We start from the raw sequence: 17,500 nt of genomic DNA, 5'->3' as shown, positions 1-17,500 counted from the left end.
TAGTATCTAATATTAAAGGTTATTTTTAAAAGGATGATATTACAGGAAGTCCCCGAATTAAAAATTGAAAATTTAAAACATCAAGCGTCATGTTTAAAAAGACTAAAAAGCATATATGAAAAAGAAAGATAAAGTAAAAAATCTAAAAATTGGCCTGCTTGTACTTATAGAGTAAAAGAATAACAGAATAACAGAGTTGGAAAGTTGGAAAGATGGCTATTCCATCCCCCTAAAAATCAAACCAATCAGAGTTGAAAGGGATCTTGGAGGCTGTCTAGTCCAACCCCGTTCAAGCAGGAGAACCTATACCGTTTCGGATAAATGCTTGTCCAATCTCTTCTTGAAAACCTCCAGTGAAAGGGAGGGAGGGAAGGAAGGAAGGAAGGAAGGAAGGAAGGAAGGAAGGAAGGAAGGAAGGAAGGAAGGAAGGATAACAGAGCTTGGAGAACTTCTAGTCCAACAGGAAGGAAGGAAGGAAGGAAGGAAGGAAGGAAGGAAGGAAGGAAGGAAGGGAATTTGTGTGAGAAAGAGGAAGGGAGGAAGGAAAGAAGGAAGGATAACGGAGGTCTTCTAGTCCAACAGGAAGGAAGGAAGGAAGGAAGGAAGGAAGGAAGGAAGGAAGGAAGGAAGGAAGGAAGGAAAGATAACAAACCTTAGAGGTCTTCTAGTCCAACTGGAAGGAGGGAGGAAGGAAGGAAGGAAGAAAGGAAAGGGAATTTGTGTGAGAAAGAGGAAGGGAGGGAGGGAGGAAGGAAGGAAGGAAGGAAGGGAATTTGTGTGAGAAAAAGGGAAGAAGGAAAGAAGGGAGGGAGGAAAGGAAAGGAAGGGGATTTGTGTTAGAAAAAAGGGAAGAAGGAAGAGAGGAAGAGAAGGAAGGAAGGAAGGAAGGGAATTTGTGTGAGAAAAAGGAAGGAAGGAAGAGAGGAAGAGAAGGAAGGAAGGGAATTTGTGTGAGAAAGAGGAAGGAAGGAAGGAAGAGAGGAGGGGAGGGAAGGAAGGGAATTTGAGAAAAAGGGAAGGAAGGAAAGAAGGGAGGGAGAGAGAGGGAGGGAGGGAGGAAAGGAAGGAAGGAAGGGGAAAGGAGAGAGGAAAGAAGGAAGGAAGGGAGAGAGGGAAGGAAGGAAGGAAGGAAGGAAGGAAGGAAGGAAGGAAGGAAGGAAGGAAGGAAGGGGAAAGGAGAGAGGAAAGAAGGAAGGAAGGGAGAGAGGGAAGGAAGGAAGGAAGGAAGGGGAAAGGAGAGAGGAGGGAAGGAAAGAAGGAAGGAAGGAAAAAAGAACAGCCGAGTAACAGAATAACAGAGTTGGAAGGAACCTTAGAGGTCTTCTAGTCCAACCCCCTGCTCAGGCAGGAAACCCTATATCATTCCTCACAAATGGCTGTCCAGTGAGGTCCTATTTTCATTTAGGAGGGTCCCTAAATTTCATGGCCCAAAACGAGGCGGGGGAGGACCCCCCTTGTTTTGATTGAAAATGAACCCAGAAATGCCTCTCCTGCCGCGCCTGCGCAGTGGCGCCCACGACGGTCCCAAGCTCTTTCGCTGAACCTCGAGCACGCCTGTTCCTTTAAGGCGCTTTGGAACGGGCCGGCGCGTCTCAGCCAATCAGCGGAGAGGAACGTTGCGACATTTTTACCCGCGGGGGGGGCGGGGCGAAGCCTCAACGTTCCATCCGGTCGAGAAGGGCTCCGCTGGGGAGGATGTTTTATCACGTGAGTTTCCAGGGGTCGTGGGGATGGGGCGTCCACGCGTGTAACGGGCCGGGCCTCGCGTAGGGCGGCTCGCCCAGCGGGAAGAGCGCTTTTTTCCCCCCTTTCTACCCGTGTTCACCAACACGTGAATGTTAATTCAGCTTTATTCTGGGCAAATTCCTTGGGGATCACTTTCTAGATTTATATAAACTCCTTCTCTTTTTTTTTTTTAAAAAAATATTTTTTTAAATTATTTTATAGCATATTTTTCCTTTCTTTGCTGAGCAGTGTGCTCCCTAGGTGTCCCAGGTGTTCACATACAAACATCAATATCATCATCATCATAATCGTGTACGCAGAGATAGACAGATAGACAGACAGACATAGATTAGATAGTTAGAGATAGATAGAGATAGACCTAGAGATAGATGTAGATAGATAGATATAGATGATATAATGATAGATAGATAGATAGGAGAGAAAGATAGAGAAGATAGAGAGATAGATGAGAATGATAGAGAAGATAGATATAGACAGACATAGCTAGACAGATAGATGAGAAGGATAGATAGATAGATAGATAAAGGCAGATGATAGAGAGACATATTGATTAGATAGATAGAAAGATAGAAAGATAGATAGATAGATATAGACAGGATAGAGAGACATTATATTTATTAGAAAGAAAGAAAGAAAAAGAAAGAAAAGATAGATAGATAGATAGATAGATAGATATAGACAGATGATAGACATAATATTGATTAGATCGATGGGTGGGTGGGTAGAAGTTTAGATGGGTGGGTGAGTGGGTGGGTGGGTAATAGAGATAGATATCTACTACATGGGCCTGGGTCACAACAGACAGACAGACAGATAGGAGAGAAAAATGATAGAGAAGATAGAGAGATAGATGAGAATGATAGAGAAGATAGATATAGACAGACAGATAGCTAGACAGAGATAGATGAGAAGGATAGAGATAGATAGATGATAGATAGATAGATAGATAGATAGATAGATAGATAGATAGATAGAGGTAGAGATAGAGAGACATGATATTGATTAGATAGAAAGATAGATAGATATAGACAGGATAGAGAGACATGATATTGATTAGATGAAAGAAAGAAAGAAAAAGAAAAAGAAAAAAGAAAGAAAGAAAAATAGATATCAAATTTATATTTCGCAGTTTGCTCCCTCCCACATGTTGGGGTAGGCCAGGTGCCTTGATAGAAAAACTAGAACAGGTTCGAATCCGAGTAAGGCTATGGCTAGCTGATGAGAGCTAAATAGCTTGAAATAGATCTATACTAGTCTCCCTTTATTTCTTTATCAGCGAAATATAAATTTGGCATAAAAAATGATTCGTCGTGAATGCGACAAACCATCTTTGTTTGAATGCTTGCGGGCTCGTGGATTGGAGCTGAAAGGCGAAAGGGAAACAGGATGCTCCCTCCCATTTGGGGGTAGACCAGGTGCTTCGACAGAAAAACACTTTTTTTAATATACATACATACATACATACATACATACATACATACATACATACATATATATATATATATATATATATATATATATATATATATGCATATTCTTTCTAGCCAGGTTTTACCTACGTAAACTAAGTTGTTTTGCAGCTCTGGTTGTGTGAAATCTCATTCACAAGCTTCAGGGCTTTTTTTTCTGTTGACAAACTGCAACTCTGTGTTGCTCTCTGGGAGAGTTGCAGTTTGTCAACAGAAAAAAAGCCCTGAAGCTTGTGAATGAGATTTCACACAACCAGAGCTGCAAAACAACTCAGTTTACGTAGGTAATATATATATATATATATATATATATATATATATATATATATATATATATATATATATATATATATATATATATATATATATATATAAGTGCTTTTCTATCGAGACACCTGGTCTACCCCAGCAGGTGGGGTAAAATGTCAAATCCAGTCTCTAACCATCATAATTGATTGAAATCTGAAGGCTGCCCAATTCTCCATGATTCTGCGTGGCTGAGAACAACTAAAATGACAATCAAATGACGGAAGTGTAAAACATTCATATTTTTCACCTGCCTACCTCACCAAGGGGGGGGGGGTGTCTCTCGTAGGCTGCCTTGAATTGGGGAGGAGAAAATGGGGGGGGGGGAGATAAACATTGGAGCTGAGCCGTCCGTCATGGCTACCGTGGCTTTCTCTTCTTTGCGTTTAGATCTCCTTGGAGCATGAAATCCTGCTGCACCCTCGCTACTTCGGACCCAACCTTCTCAACACGGTGAAGCAAAAGCTTTTCACCGAGGTGGAAGGGACCTGCACTGGCAAGTAAGAAAGAGGGAAGCTGGGGAGGGTCTGTGCCAGTAGAGGATGGCATGAAAATAATGGGGGGAAAAAAAAACCCAGCTTATCTGTAAAACAATGTGTTTCCTTCATTGCTTTGCGAGAAGTTGGCAGAAGTTGGCATCTGTTTGATATTTATGAAGGGTTTTGTCCTGCCTTTCTTATTTCGTAAGTAACTCAAGGCGTCGAACAGAGTTAACGCTCCTTTCTCCTCCTATTTTCCCCACAACAACCCTGTGAGGTGGGCTGAGAAGAGATGGATTGGCTCAAAGTCACCCAGCCGGCTTTCATGCCTAAAGCGGGACTAGAACTCCCAATCTCCTGGTGATTGGCTCAGACTTATCCAGCTGGCTTTCATACTTAAGGCGGGACTAGAAATCCCAGTCTCCTGGTGATTGGCTCAAAATCACCCAGTCGGCTTTCATGCCCAAGGCGGGACTAGAACTCACAGTCTCCTAGTGATTGGTCCAAACTTATCCAGCTAGCTTTCATACTTAAGGCAGGACTAGAACTCCCAATCTCCTGGTAATTGGCTCAAAATCACCCAGTCAGCTTTCATGCCTAAAGTGGGACTAGAACTCACAGTCTCCTGGTGATTGGCTCAAAATCACCCAGTCGGCTTTCATGCCTAAGGTGGGACTAGAATTCACAGTCGCCTGGTGATTGGTCCAAACATACCCAGCTGGCTTTCATACTTAAGGCAGGACTAGAACTCCCAATCTCCTGGTGATTGGTTCAAACTTATCTAGCTGGCTTTCATAATTAAGGCAGGACTAGAACTCCCAATCTCCTGGTAATTGGCTCAAAATCACCCAGTCAGCTTTCATGCCTAAAGTGGGACTAGAACTCCCAGTCTCCTGGTGATTGGCTCAAAATCACCCAGTCGGCTTTCATGCCTAAGGTGGGACTAAAACTCCCAGTCTCCTAGTGATTGGTCCAAACCTATCCAGCTGGTTTTCATACTTAAGGCAGGACTAGAACTCCCAATCTCCTGGTGATTGGTTCAAAGACACCCAGCCGGTTCTCATGCCTAAGGGCAGGACTAGAACTCACTGTTTCCTAGCCCAGTGCTGAAAATCCCCTATCTGAAAATCTCGGGTGGGAAAAAAAAGGAAAGCAGCCAATAATTCCCGGAAAAAAAAGAGAGAGAGAGAGAGAGAAAGAGAAAGAATTGGCTTTAATGCACGTATGCCACTTCTCCCTTCCAGGTATGGCTTCGTCATCGCCGTAACCACCATCGACAACATCGGGGCGGGCGTGATTCAGCCGGGACGCGGCTTCGTCCTCTACCCCGTCAAGTACAAAGCCATCGTCTTCCGTCCGTTTAAGGGTGAGGTGGTGGATGCCATTGTGACTCAGGTGAACAAGGTAAGGAGGCCCGGTGCACCCTGCGGAGAGATCGTAAAGAGATCTTCCCGAGACCTCCGAAGGGAGTTTTGTATTTTAATTTCTGGTTTTTGCAACGCAGGTTGGCCTCTTCACCGAGATCGGGCCGATGTCTTGTTTCATATCCCGACATGTGAGTCGACCCGTGGGGTGGGGTTGGGGTGGATAGAAGAGGGAGCGATTCCCTGCGAAACGGGCCAGGGGAGCCAAAGATCCCTGCTCGGCTGTTGATCTCAGATCCTTGTTCTCGCCGCAGTCGATCCCTTCAGAAATGGAGTACGATACGAACTCCAATCCGCCCTGCTACAAGACTGTAGATGAGGTGAGGTTTTTTGCCTTCCTTAAATCAAGCTGATTGGGGGATTCTGGGAGTCGAAGTCCACCCATCTTAAAGCAGGCTGGCTGGGGAATTCTGGGAGTCGAAGTCCATCCATTTTAAAGCATGCTGGCTGGGGAATTCTGGGAGTCAAAGTCCATCCATTTTAAAGCAGGCTGGCTAGGGAATTCTGGGAGTCGAAGTCCATCCATTTTAAAGCATGCTGGTTGGGGGATTCTGGGAGTCGAAGTCCATCCATTTTAAAGCATGCTGGTTGGGGGATTCTGGGAGTCGAAGTCCATCCATTTTAAAGCATGCTGGCTGGGGGATTCTGGGAGTCGAAGTCCATCCATTTTAAAGCATGCTGGCTGGGGAATTCTGGGAGTCGAAGTCCACCCATCTTAAAGGATTGGGGGGGTATTCTGGGAATTGAAGTCCATCTTAAAGCCTGCTGGCTGGGAAATTCTGGGAGTCGAAATCCATCCATCTTAAAGCAGGTTGCCTGAGGAATTCTGGGAATTAAAACCCACCCATTTTAAAGCATGCTGGCTGGGGGATTCTGGGAGTCGACGTCCACCCGTCTTAAAATGTGTTTGGGAAACACTGTCTTTAACCACTGCACCACGTTACTTCTTATTGTCTTGGTATTATTGTCTCTGGTTCTTTTTCTTCCAAACCAGGACATCGTTATCCAGCCAGAAGATAATATCCGATTGAAGATTGTGGGGACCCGGGTGGACAAGAACGACATAGTGAGTGGCATCATTCGAACGGTGTCCCTTTCTCAATCTCATTTTGGCCGTTCGGGGTCCCTCCTGTTCATTCGTCCTCCTTCGTATCCAATACAGACGGAGAATTAAATTATTGATGCCATAATATCTGCTGGGGGAAAATCCGCAGAGAAAACGTGGAGAAGAAATCGTTTTGCGCCAATATAACTTTCTCTTTATTCAAATTCCTTTCTCCGGGTTAAAAGTGGTAGCTGAGGAGAAGTGCAGAAAAAAATCCTCTTCCAATTTTTGGTTTCGAAGGCTATTGGGATTGTGAGGGTCAGGCTGGATTCCGGCCTGCGTTTGCTCAAGCCGCATCGGCACGATTTATAAACCATTATTTTATTTTATTTTATTTGTTTAGCTGTGTCTTGTACTTGCAATCATGAGGACTGGAAACTTTTATTTTGAGAGAAAGGTCTTCGTTCAGGCTGACTCCTTTTTGCATATAAAAATTGTCTTTTGGGGTCTTCCATGAGAGATGGGGACAGAATTCCTGTTCTGGAAATTTGGGATAATATAGGGCCACTTTAGCAGTTTTAACTAACCCTTCCTTCCTTCCTTCCTTCCTTCCTTCCTTCCTTCCTTCCTTCTTCTCATTCTCATTTCCTTCCTTCCTTCCTTCTTCTCATTCCCATTTCCTTCCTTCTCATTCTCATTCCCTTCCTTCCTTCTTCTCATTCTTATTTCCTTCCTTCCTTCTTTTCATTCTTCCTTCTCATTCTCATTTCCTTCCTTCCTCTTTCTCTTCCTCTCTCTCTCTTTTCTCTTTCCTTTGCTCTCTTTTTATCTCTTCTCTCTTTCACCTGCTATCTTTTTTACTTTTCTTTCTGCAGTTTGCCATTGGATCCTTGATGGACGACTACCTGGGTACGTGTTTTGAATTGCTTGCCATGTCGTAAAATATCCTCCCATTTGGTGACCAACCGTCATAAGTACATGCCAGTTGCCAAGCGTCCTGAATTTTGATGGGCACTCATCACCAGACAACCGTTTTTTGGGCTTAGGGAAAAAAAGGGACAATTTTCCAGGTGGCAATTTTTAATCTTGCCTTTGTCTCCCTTCTCCAGGTCTACTGAACTGAAGGCGCATTTTCTGTTCTTCTTGTGTTCTCCTTCAACTCCGTGGTCATTCCTCCCTAAAGAAACGTTGGCTGGCTGCTGTTTGTTTGTTGCTGGAATTGAGTGTCTCTGTTAAGCCCCTTTTTCGGTCATTAAACATTTTTTCTGTTTTCTGTTCGGGTGGCCTCCTGTTTCAAGTTCCTCTTCCTTCTCTCTCTGTGTTACACGAAACAACTGACATTTTTAACGTTGCGATTTATTTTCTTTATTCATTAAATTTATACGTCTGGGCGGGTTACCTCACATCGTAAAGAATTTAAAAGCCTTATAAAACGAGTGGTCCTTGGTGGTCTGTGAGCTTGGTGGTTTTCTTGCAGATGTGTCATGACCCAATTGGGTTTGGATTAGATGAACGGAGTTGGAAGGGACCTTGGAGGTCATCTAGTCCAACCCCCTTCCGAAGCAGGAGACCCTACACCGTTTCTGACAAATGGCAGTCTAGTCTCTTCTTGAAAGCCCCCAGTGATGAAGCTGTGGGGTCCTTGGTGGTCTCTGAGCTTGTGTCCTGTCCCCGTACCTTGGAAGGTTTGGAAGGGACCTTAGAGGTCATCTAGTCCAAACTTCCCTGGCCAGGGCAGGAATCCATTCAACGCATAGAATCCTAGAACAGAAAAGCTGGACATAACCTTAGAGGTCATCCAGTCCAACCCCCCGGACAAGGGCAGGAATTTCAATGTATAGGATCCTGGAAGGGACTGTTCTGTCCCCGTACCCCACACGCACCCCAACAGACGGCCCGGAGTTAATAAGCCACACGACAAAACTCTTTGAAGATAAAGCTGGCAGCAACCCAGTGGCTAGCTGCCAATTCAGACTTTACTCACACAAAACAAAGGTTAGACTGCCAGCATTCCGATAAAACAGGCAGAGTTTTCAACAATACAAGGATTAGTCCAAATGCAGTCCGATAAAGCAGGCAAAGTCCAGTAACGCAGAGATCATGGATTATTTCTAGTTTTTGCTCGTCACAAACTGAATCGGCCACCACACCCACATTTATACCCTGTGGGGTGTGGTCCAGTGACTCAGCTAATCTCTGGCACGCCTTCCCTTCTGCTGTGCACGCTTCTCCCTGCGCTTCTGTCGTGGGTCCAGCCAGCACTTATCTCCTTCGTCGCTGTCCACCTGTGGCTGCGGGGACGTGTTTGGCTCTGAGCCTATTGTTTGGCCTTCGGTGTCCTCCGGAGGCATTGCCAGAGAGGAGGGTCCTGGAGAGGGAGGCCTTGCCAACTCCTCCCTCACTCTCCGAGTCTGCATCTGTCGATAGCCCAGGCTCAGGCAACGGAGCCACAACAGCTTGGTGGTTGTCTTGCAGACGTTTCATGACCCAACTAGGTAGCATCATCAGTTCTAGAAGGAAGGATTTTTTTATTTATTTTTTTGCTGCAAATGCTCCTTCTAGCACTGATGATGTTCCCTAGCTGGGTCATGAAACGTCTGCAAGAAAACCACCAAGTTTAGAGAGCACCAGGGAGCCTTCATTTCAACGTTGAGCTACAAATATTTTCCTTTATTGGTTAAAACCTTAAAAAATTCACACAGAACTAGCTAAAGAAGGAACCAGTGCATAAACGGGGGGTGGAGGTGGAATCTGCTATTGTGTGATTTTTATTTAGCTGAATTTCTACACGGGAGCTGCTTGTGACCATCTTCCCCCATTTCCCGGAACAGGCAATGATCCTTTGAGAGCATCTTAGCTAAAATAAGGGAGGGCGAATTCTTGGTCAAAGCCAGCTGGCATGGGGGTTATGGGGGTAGAGGCTTTGCAGACCCCCCACATGTACGATTTTTAGGTACACACCCACTCCAAAAACCACCTTAAAGGGACCATAAAGGGATCTAGTCAGTCCCATGCTCTCTGCCAGGATTTTTCCTTCCTGCATTTTCTGTTGTTTTTTTTTTTGAACCCGTGAGATCTCTCAAAAACGAAGCACCCCCTTATGGTCTGAGTCTGGATCCTTTTGCGATTTATTACACATGTAAAGCCTTTTGAACCCATTCCTCCATATTTTAATTAAATCTTTCAATTAAACAGTTCAATTAATTGTCTGAATGAAGGAGGGGGTTGGACTAGAAGACCTCCAAGGTCCCTTTCCTATTATTCTATCTTCTAAGAGCTAAGCTCCCCTTCGTGGGGCCTAAGACTGGATCCTTTTGTGATTTATTACCGGTACATATTTAAAGCCTTTTTAACCCACTTCTCAATTAATATTTTAATTAAGTCTTTCAATTAATTGTCTGAATGAAGCAGGGGGTTGGACTAGGAGACCTCCAAGGGTCCCTTTCCTATTATTCTATCTTCTAAGAGCTAAACTCCCCTTCGTGGGGCCTAAGACTGGATCCTTTTAGGATTTACTTGTACAGTTAAAACCCTTTTTTAACCCACTTCTCAACTCCTCAACTTAGCACCCCTTCCTGGCCTAAGACTGGATTTAAACATGTAATAAATAAGAAGCCTTTTTAACCCACTCCTCAATTTAGCAATCCTTCCTACCCAGAAACTGGATCCATTTTATGATCTATTAGGCATTTAAAGCCTTTTCCAGCCACTCATTAGAGTAACTGGCTCACCGTTCACCTATCTGCCCATCAAATATCATTTGCACCCATGTGCAAATGGGTGGAAATAGATCACCACTCTTAAGTGAGAGGCAGAGAGCGCAGCCAGATCTCTGGAGCAAAGGACCCACCAGAGGATCCCTCTGCATGCCAAGGAGCTTTCGATCTGTTTTTTGACCCGTGAGATTCCTCCCAGGTGGGAGGTGCACCGTTCCTGGAGGTACTGCAATACCAGGCCGATGCTTGGAGTGGACGGAGCAAGCCCCTATTCCATCTCCCAGTTCCAAAAATCCATTTAATATGTAGTCCTCAAATAGAGGACATATCAGATATTAAACTGATAAGAACAGATACTACACTTGATCTTAGCCAAAAGGCCGAGAAGCGATACCGGAGCCTGGCGGACGGGGCCCGAGACTCCCGTCCGGAGGTTCCTCCAGATTTCGGGGAGCGCGACAGGGTGGCAAAGAGATCCCAGGGGATCAATTCTTCCCAGTGCTTGGTCTGGGCTGGACCACAACAGCATCTCCCGTGGGGCGATTTGGGGGTGAAAATGGGGGCTTCTCTCCCCTCTGCGCGTTTCCCATCATGCCAGATGGCTATCCGGGTGGCCATTGGTGGAACATTTGCATAAGGTGAGTCACCCTCTCCGTCACTCTTCTCCCCTGTCATTCCTCAGTTGGCCGAGGGGGGCACTAGCACCCCCCCCCTCCGCTGGCAAAAGGGGCCTGCAGGGCAGAGAGACGCTGGGGGGCTGGGCTGCTTTCTGCCTAGCGTGGGACCCCAAAGCTCTGCCGCGGCACCTCCTGGACAGGACCCACCAGCCGAGCATGATGGGCACAGATGTCCTCTCCCCCCACATCCCTCCGGCAGCTGCGTTTAGGCATCACACTGGAGCTTCAGTCCCGGACATCCATGCCACCTTCGTGGCTCAGAGGGATCCTGAATTACAGATGATGGGGTTGCAGTAGGATGTATTTGGGGAGGGAAGAGAAAGGAGGAAGGAGGAGGCAGGAAAAAAGGAGAGAGAGAGGAAGAAAGAAAAAGAAAAGGAAGGGAAGGAAGGAAGAAAAGGAAGGAAAGAAAGAGGGAGGGAAGGAAGGAAGGAAGGGAAGGAAGGGAGGGAGGAAGAGGGAAGAAAGAAAGAGGGAGGGACGGAAGGGACAGAAAAGGAAGGAAGGAAGGAAAAAGAAGGGAGGGAGGAGAGAGAGGGAGGGAGGGAAGAAGGATGGAAGGGAGGAAAGAAAAGAGAGAAAAGAGAGGGAAGATGAAGGAAGGAAGGAAGAAATAAAGAGAAGAATGGAGGGAGGAAGCAAGGAAAAAGGAAAGAAAGGAAGGAAGGAAGGAAGGAAGAAAAAAGAAGGGAGGGAGGAAAGAGAGAGGAAGGGAGGGAAGAAGGATGGAAGGGAGGAAGAGAGGAAAAGAGAAAAGAGGGAGGGAGGGTAGGAAAATGAAGGAAGGGAGAAAGAAATAAAGAAGAATGGAGGGAGGAAGCAAGGAAAAAGGAAAGAAAGAGAAAGAAAGAAAGAAAAAGAAGGGAGGGAGAGAGGGGGCAGGCAAAGAAAGGAAGGAATTAGGAAAAGGAAGGAAGATAAAGGAGAAAAACGAAAGGAAAAGGAGAAAAAGGAAGGAAGGAAAGAGGGAATCAAGTAAACACAGCACTTCAACTTGGCATCTCTTCCAAATTTCTTCCGTTGTTCCGTTTGTTGTTTTAAGCGAGAGTTTATACCTCTTTTTATGCCCCGAAAGCCGTTTTAAATCCCAGATTAAACCTTCAGCATTTTCCATCCCAAAGCATCTAGAATCGATGGATGCTTTTTTTTTTTAAATCTCCCCCACATCCAGAGGTAGAAATTCTCCTGCTTTGCAAACTCCTCCCGATTTTGCAAAACTCCCAAACGGCCAGCAGGGGGCAGAATTGTCCGTGTCGTCATACTGCCCCCTAGAGGCTCTCCAGAGGGTCGGCAAAGCCTTACCTTGCTCCTCGAAGCTGGCAGGGAAATCGCAGCTCTCAAAAGGTCGGCCTGGCAGCTTTTAATTATCTTTGCAGATTAACTCATCCCCGCTTGCTATAAATACAGTTTTAATTATTGCCAGGAGAAGTTTCTTGGGGCGGATAAAAAGGCATCCTTGAAGGTTCCTTGCGGGTGGGAAAAGACGGGCGTGTGTGTCTCCCAACATCTGGCCAACATCTGGCAGGAGAAGCAGAGAGAGACTATGCTGAAAGGGGGGAAAAAAAAAAACCAGAATAAATGTGAAAAGAAAGAATAAACATTTAAAAAAAAAAAAACAACTCAAAATTAAATCAACAGCTAAAACCTACAAGCGAAAGCAAACAGGCGACTCGGAATTAAACCAAGAAGCAAAAATGCACAGACCGGCTTTAAAAATTAAAATTAAAAATTAAACCCCACAGCCAAAACGAAATCAATTAAAAAAAGAAATAAAAAACCGACTCAAAATTACATCGATGAACACAATAAAATAAACAAGCAAGGAATTAAACAAACAAACAAGCCTTAAATAGACAGAAAAAAAAATGTGATTTTACGTTTTAAGAGGGAAAAAAAACCAGCCTCACCACCACGGCTTAAAAGTCATCCCGTTTTATACATCTTTAAAACTAACAAACTTGGCCTGTTTTTTTAATACAGTATTTCAATAATAATAATAATAATAATAATAATAATAATAATAATAATAATAATCTTAAGAAGGTACTTGGTTGATCCCTAGGACGCTGGCAGCAACCCGTATCAACCATTAGCACCAGTCAATGGTATTTGTGATGCATTTCTGAATGTTCAGTTGACTGAGTTTCATGTTTAATGAATAAAGTATATAGTAATAATAATAATAATAATAATAATAATAATAATAATAATGTCAATATTTGTGATACATCTTTAAATGTTGACAGTTTAATGTTTAATGAATAATAATAATAATAATAATGCATTTTTGAATGTTCAGTTGACTGGGTTTCATGTTTAATGAATAAAGTATATAGTAATAATAATAATAATAATAATGTCAATATTTGTGATACATCTTTAAATGTTGACAGTTTAATGTTTAATGAATAATAATAATAATAATGCATTTTTGAATGTTCAGTTGACTGGGTTTCATGTTTAATGAATAAAGTATATAATAATGATAATAATGTCAATATTTGTGATACATCTTTAAATGTTGACTGCTTCATGTTTAATGAATTAGATAAAATAATAATAATGCATTTTTGAATGTTCAGTTGACTGAGTTTCATGTTTAATGAATAAAATAATAAAATAATAATAATATTTTTGAATGTTCAGTTGACTGAGTTTAATGTTTAATGAATAATAATAATAAATAATAATAATAATAATAATGCATTTGTGAATGTTTAGTAGACTGTTTCATGTTTAATGAATAAAGTATATAATAATAATAATGTCAATATTTGTGATACATCTTTAAATATATATTTTTTTAAATTTGATTTATATGCCGCCCTTCTCCGAAGACTCAGGGCGGCTTACAATGCGCTAAACAATAGCCTTCATGAAATGTTGACTGCTTCATGTTTAATGAATAAAATAATAATAATAATAATAATGCATTTGTGAATGTTTAGTTGACTGAGTTTCATGTTTAACAAATAATAATAATAAATAATAATGCATTTGTGAATGTTTAGAAGACTGTTTCATGTTTAATGAATAAAATAATAATAATATTTGTGATACATCTTTAAATGTTGACTGAGTTTCATGTTTAACAAATAATAATAATAAATAATAATGCATTTGTGAATGTTTAGAAGACTGTTTCATGTTTAATGAATAAAGTATATAATAATAATAATAATAATAATAATAATGTCAATATTTGTGATACATCTTTAAATGTTGACTGAGTTTCATGTTTAATGAATAAAATAAAATAATAATAATGCATTCGTGAATGTTTAGTTGACTGAGTCATGTTTAATGAATAAAGTATATAATAATAATAATAATAATAATAATAATAATAATGTCAATATTTGTGATACATCTTTAAATGTTGACTGAGTTTCATGTTAAATGAATAAAATGATAAAATAATAATAATAATAATGCATTTTTGAATGTTTAGTTGACTGAGTTTCATGTTTCATGGATTAATAATAGTAATAATAATAATAATAATAATAATAATAATAATAATAATAATAATAATAATGTCAATATTTGTGACACATCTTTAAAACTTGACTGAGTTTCAGGTTTAATGACTAAAAGAGATAATAATAATAATAAATACCGTATTTAAGAGCGAATTAATTCATGGGGCCCTGCCTCCACCCAATTCCCCACACACTTTCTTTTTTTCCCCCCTTTTTCAATGACAAAACCAAGTTGCTAGGCCTCAACGAGGACGGCGGGCCAAAGCCAACGCGGCCTCTTCGGAAAGAGACGGGCGACCCCTGGCGGCCAGAGGCGGGAAGGAGGAGGGGGCGTGGCTTAGCCTACCCCCTCCCTCCCTCCCTCCCTCCCTCCCATTGGCTGGAGCCGCTCCTTTGTTCTCAACCGCCACGCCCGCCGTTGCTAGGCGACGCCCCAAACAAAACCCCCGGCAAAGCCGCGATGGCAACGCATTTCAGCTCGGGGCAGGTGAGAAAGGGGGGCGCCCCCCAATTCCCCCCTCCCCCAAATTTGGGGGAGGGGGATTAAATGCATGATGGGGGGGGGGAAGGCAAACATCAGGACAGAGGGGGACCCTCCCTGCCCCATAGCTCCCTCCAGATAGGTCGGACTACAACTCCCATCGCCAGTTTGCAGGTGCAGATTGGGGAGGAGACTACAAATCCCATATAAACCCCCCCTGGAGCACAGAACTGGGGGAAGGCGGGGGAGTTGGGGGGGGGTAGAATTCTACAGGAGGGATTTCACACACACCCCTCCCCACCATTTTAACCTCTCCGACCTATCGCAAATTCCCACAAAAGGAGCAAAAAGTTTTTTTTTCCAATGCAAAGAGAATAAAATAAAATATTATTTATTTCGGGGGGTGGGGTCGGTGTAAAAAAAAAATCTATTTTCCTGCTGCAAATCTAACCCCCCCCCCCTTTCTTTTCCCGGAAGGTTCTGCCCCTATTTGCCTCATTTTCACCCCGTTTTGGCCTATTCCTATATATCTATATATCTATCTATCTATATATCTATTTTTCTATCTATCTATCTATATCTATCTATCTATCTATCTCTAATACCGGTACATTTATCATTCATCTAACTATGAATCTCTGTCCAATCTAATATATCTCTCTCTCCATCATCTATCCATCCATCCATCCATCATCTATTTATCTATCTTCTCTAATACTTCTATCATTCATCTAGCTTTCAATCTCTGTCCAATCTAATACATCTATTTAATACTATCTATCTATCTATCTATCTATCTATCTATCTATCTATCTATCTATCTATCTAATCTATCTATCTACCTATCTACCTACAACTCTTAAATACTTCCATATCTATCTATCTATCTATCTATCTATCTATCTATCTATCTATCTATCTATCTATCTATCTATCTTATCTACCTACAACTCTTAAATACTTCCATATCTATCTATCTATCTATCTATCTATCTATCTATCTATCTATCTATCTATCTAATCTATCTATCTACCTACAACTCTTAAATACTTCCCTATCTATCTATCTATCTATCTATCTATCTATCTATCTATCTAATCTAATCTATCTATCTACCTATCTACCTACAACTCTTAAATACTTCCATATCTATCTATCTAGCTATCTCTGTCTGTCTGTCTGTCTCTTATTATCCACCCAGCCATTCATCCATCCAAACACCTGAGATTTTAATTTTTTGCATATATATATATAATGTATACACACATTAATATTTGCGATATATTGCTTTATATATTTCATTTCCCACCCTCCCGCTTGGTTTTCCAGTACGAAGATGCCTATAACCCGCGGAATTTGCAAAGCTGGAGTCTTCCCAAGGTTACTAAGGCGGTGAGTTGCTTTGAAGTCCCCCCCCATTTTTTTTTTTTTAATACAGGAGAGATTCACACAACCTGCTGAACCCTGGATGCAGCCAAGTAGGGTTGTGAGAACACATCCTATGTGAAGTTTGTGGCAACGCTCATTGGCGATTCAGGGCGCCCTGAAAATACCTGCGGACCTTCAAAAATAAAATTGAAATTCTAAAATTTCCTCCTTTTTTTCTTTTTCTGGAAAAAAAAAATGGCTCATCTTCCTTTCAGGTTTTAGGCCTTGCTTGAATTTAGGGACCGAGCCCCGTTTCGAACTTTGAAATCAACTGCAAATCACAGCAGTCGTTAAGCGGATCACGCAGTCGTTACGCGAATCGTGCTCCCCCCCCCCCGCCTTGACTTTGCTGGTTGGAATGCTGGTTGGGAAGCTACTGCAACTATCTGTAAATCTATGCCAGTTGCTGAGCATCCAAAATTTGATCATGTGTGATTGTGGGGGGAAACGCTATGACGGACGTAAGTGTGAGGAACAGCTCTAAGCTTCATCGTTTTCAAGGCTTTTGTAAATATCATTTATAAAATAAATTATAAACCTGTAAGGAAATGCAAACTCTTTTTTTTAAAAAAAAATGTCTCTTCTCGGCCCTCGGTTCCACTTTTCAAATTGTGTCTTATTATATTACATATTTTTTAAAATTGTTACCCACTTCGAGTCAAGATTTGTAAAGTTTTTTTCCCCCCCCTAAAAAACGGGATGTACTTCTCACCGTCCTGTGGGGAAGAGTTTCGTGGCTCAAATAAGGATTGTGGACTTTTGCTTCTGGATGAATATGGATTCGTGTGAATAATGAACGGGGAGGTTAAAAAAACAGAGCTGGAAAAGTATTAAATCTTGCCAGATGAAATCTAATGGATGAGTGCATTTTGATTTTTTTTAAAAAAAAAAAATATTTGAAAAGAATGTAGGCACAGGACAATAAGAAGGAACAGGAGTGGGAGGTGTATTGTGTGCGTTAAATTATCAGAAGCGTCTTCGAGATTGAATCTGCTAATGAATAATGCATTTCACATTGTTACTGTATTGTGTTCTAATTCTGTTTTATTCTATTCGGTATTCTGTTCTATTTCTATTCCTATTCCTATTCTCTATTCTATTTTCTCTTCCATTTTTTTTCTTTTCTTTTCTTTTTATTCCATTCCACTCCATTCCTTTTTATTCCATATTTCATCTGCATTATATTGTATTCTGAATTTTATCCTGTATTTTATCCTGCATACTATTCTATTCTATTCTATTCTAT

The 17,500-nt window shown here is 42.0% G+C and overlaps 2 protein-coding genes and 1 non-coding gene across 3 annotated transcripts in view; 1 reads left to right on the top strand and 2 right to left on the bottom strand.

Annotated features, from left to right (window-relative positions):
* ZBTB3 (zinc finger and BTB domain containing 3) overlaps window positions 1-12,399 on the bottom strand; it is a 39,789-nt gene extending 27,390 nt beyond the window's left edge. Inside the window, exon 1 of the mRNA XM_070950396.1 lies at window positions 12,165-12,399. The gene's annotated coding sequence lies outside the window, so the exon portion shown is untranslated. The remainder of the gene's footprint in view (window positions 1-12,164) is intronic.
* On the top strand, window positions 1,619-7,746 carry POLR2G (RNA polymerase II subunit G). Its single transcript, XM_070950668.1, has 8 exons — window positions 1,619-1,707; window positions 3,912-4,021; window positions 5,245-5,404; window positions 5,505-5,555; window positions 5,679-5,744; window positions 6,419-6,490; window positions 7,345-7,378; window positions 7,579-7,746. The coding sequence occupies exons 1-8, from the start codon at window positions 1,696-1,698 to the stop codon at window positions 7,590-7,592; spliced, it is 519 nt and encodes a 172-aa protein (XP_070806769.1). The 5' UTR covers window positions 1,619-1,695; the 3' UTR covers window positions 7,593-7,746.
* On the bottom strand, window positions 10,387-10,577 carry LOC139322527 (U2 spliceosomal RNA). Its single transcript, XR_011600858.1, has one exon. It is a non-coding gene; the product is annotated as a U2 spliceosomal RNA (small nuclear RNA).
* Window positions 12,400-17,500: the final 5,101 nt, after the last annotated feature.

This window comes from Pituophis catenifer, unplaced genomic scaffold (assembly GCF_029215685.1).
Source record: "Pituophis catenifer annectens isolate HBS135680 unplaced genomic scaffold, rPitCat1.0.hap2 SCAF_10, whole genome shotgun sequence".
NCBI lineage: Eukaryota > Metazoa > Chordata > Lepidosauria > Squamata > Colubridae > Pituophis > Pituophis catenifer.
Note: the sequence above shows the minus strand (reverse complement) of the source record. Positions and strands in the feature narration are given on the sequence as shown.

Bases quoted from the DNA above. Each gene is read 5' to 3' on its own strand.
- POLR2G (XM_070950668.1), top strand. The intron at 5,405-5,504 runs GTAAGGAGGCCC...TTTGCAACGCAG, and splicing joins TTGTGACTCAGGTGAACAAG to GTTGGCCTCTTCACCGAGAT. The intron at 6,491-7,344 runs GTGAGTGGCATC...TTCTTTCTGCAG, and splicing joins GGGTGGACAAGAACGACATA to TTTGCCATTGGATCCTTGAT.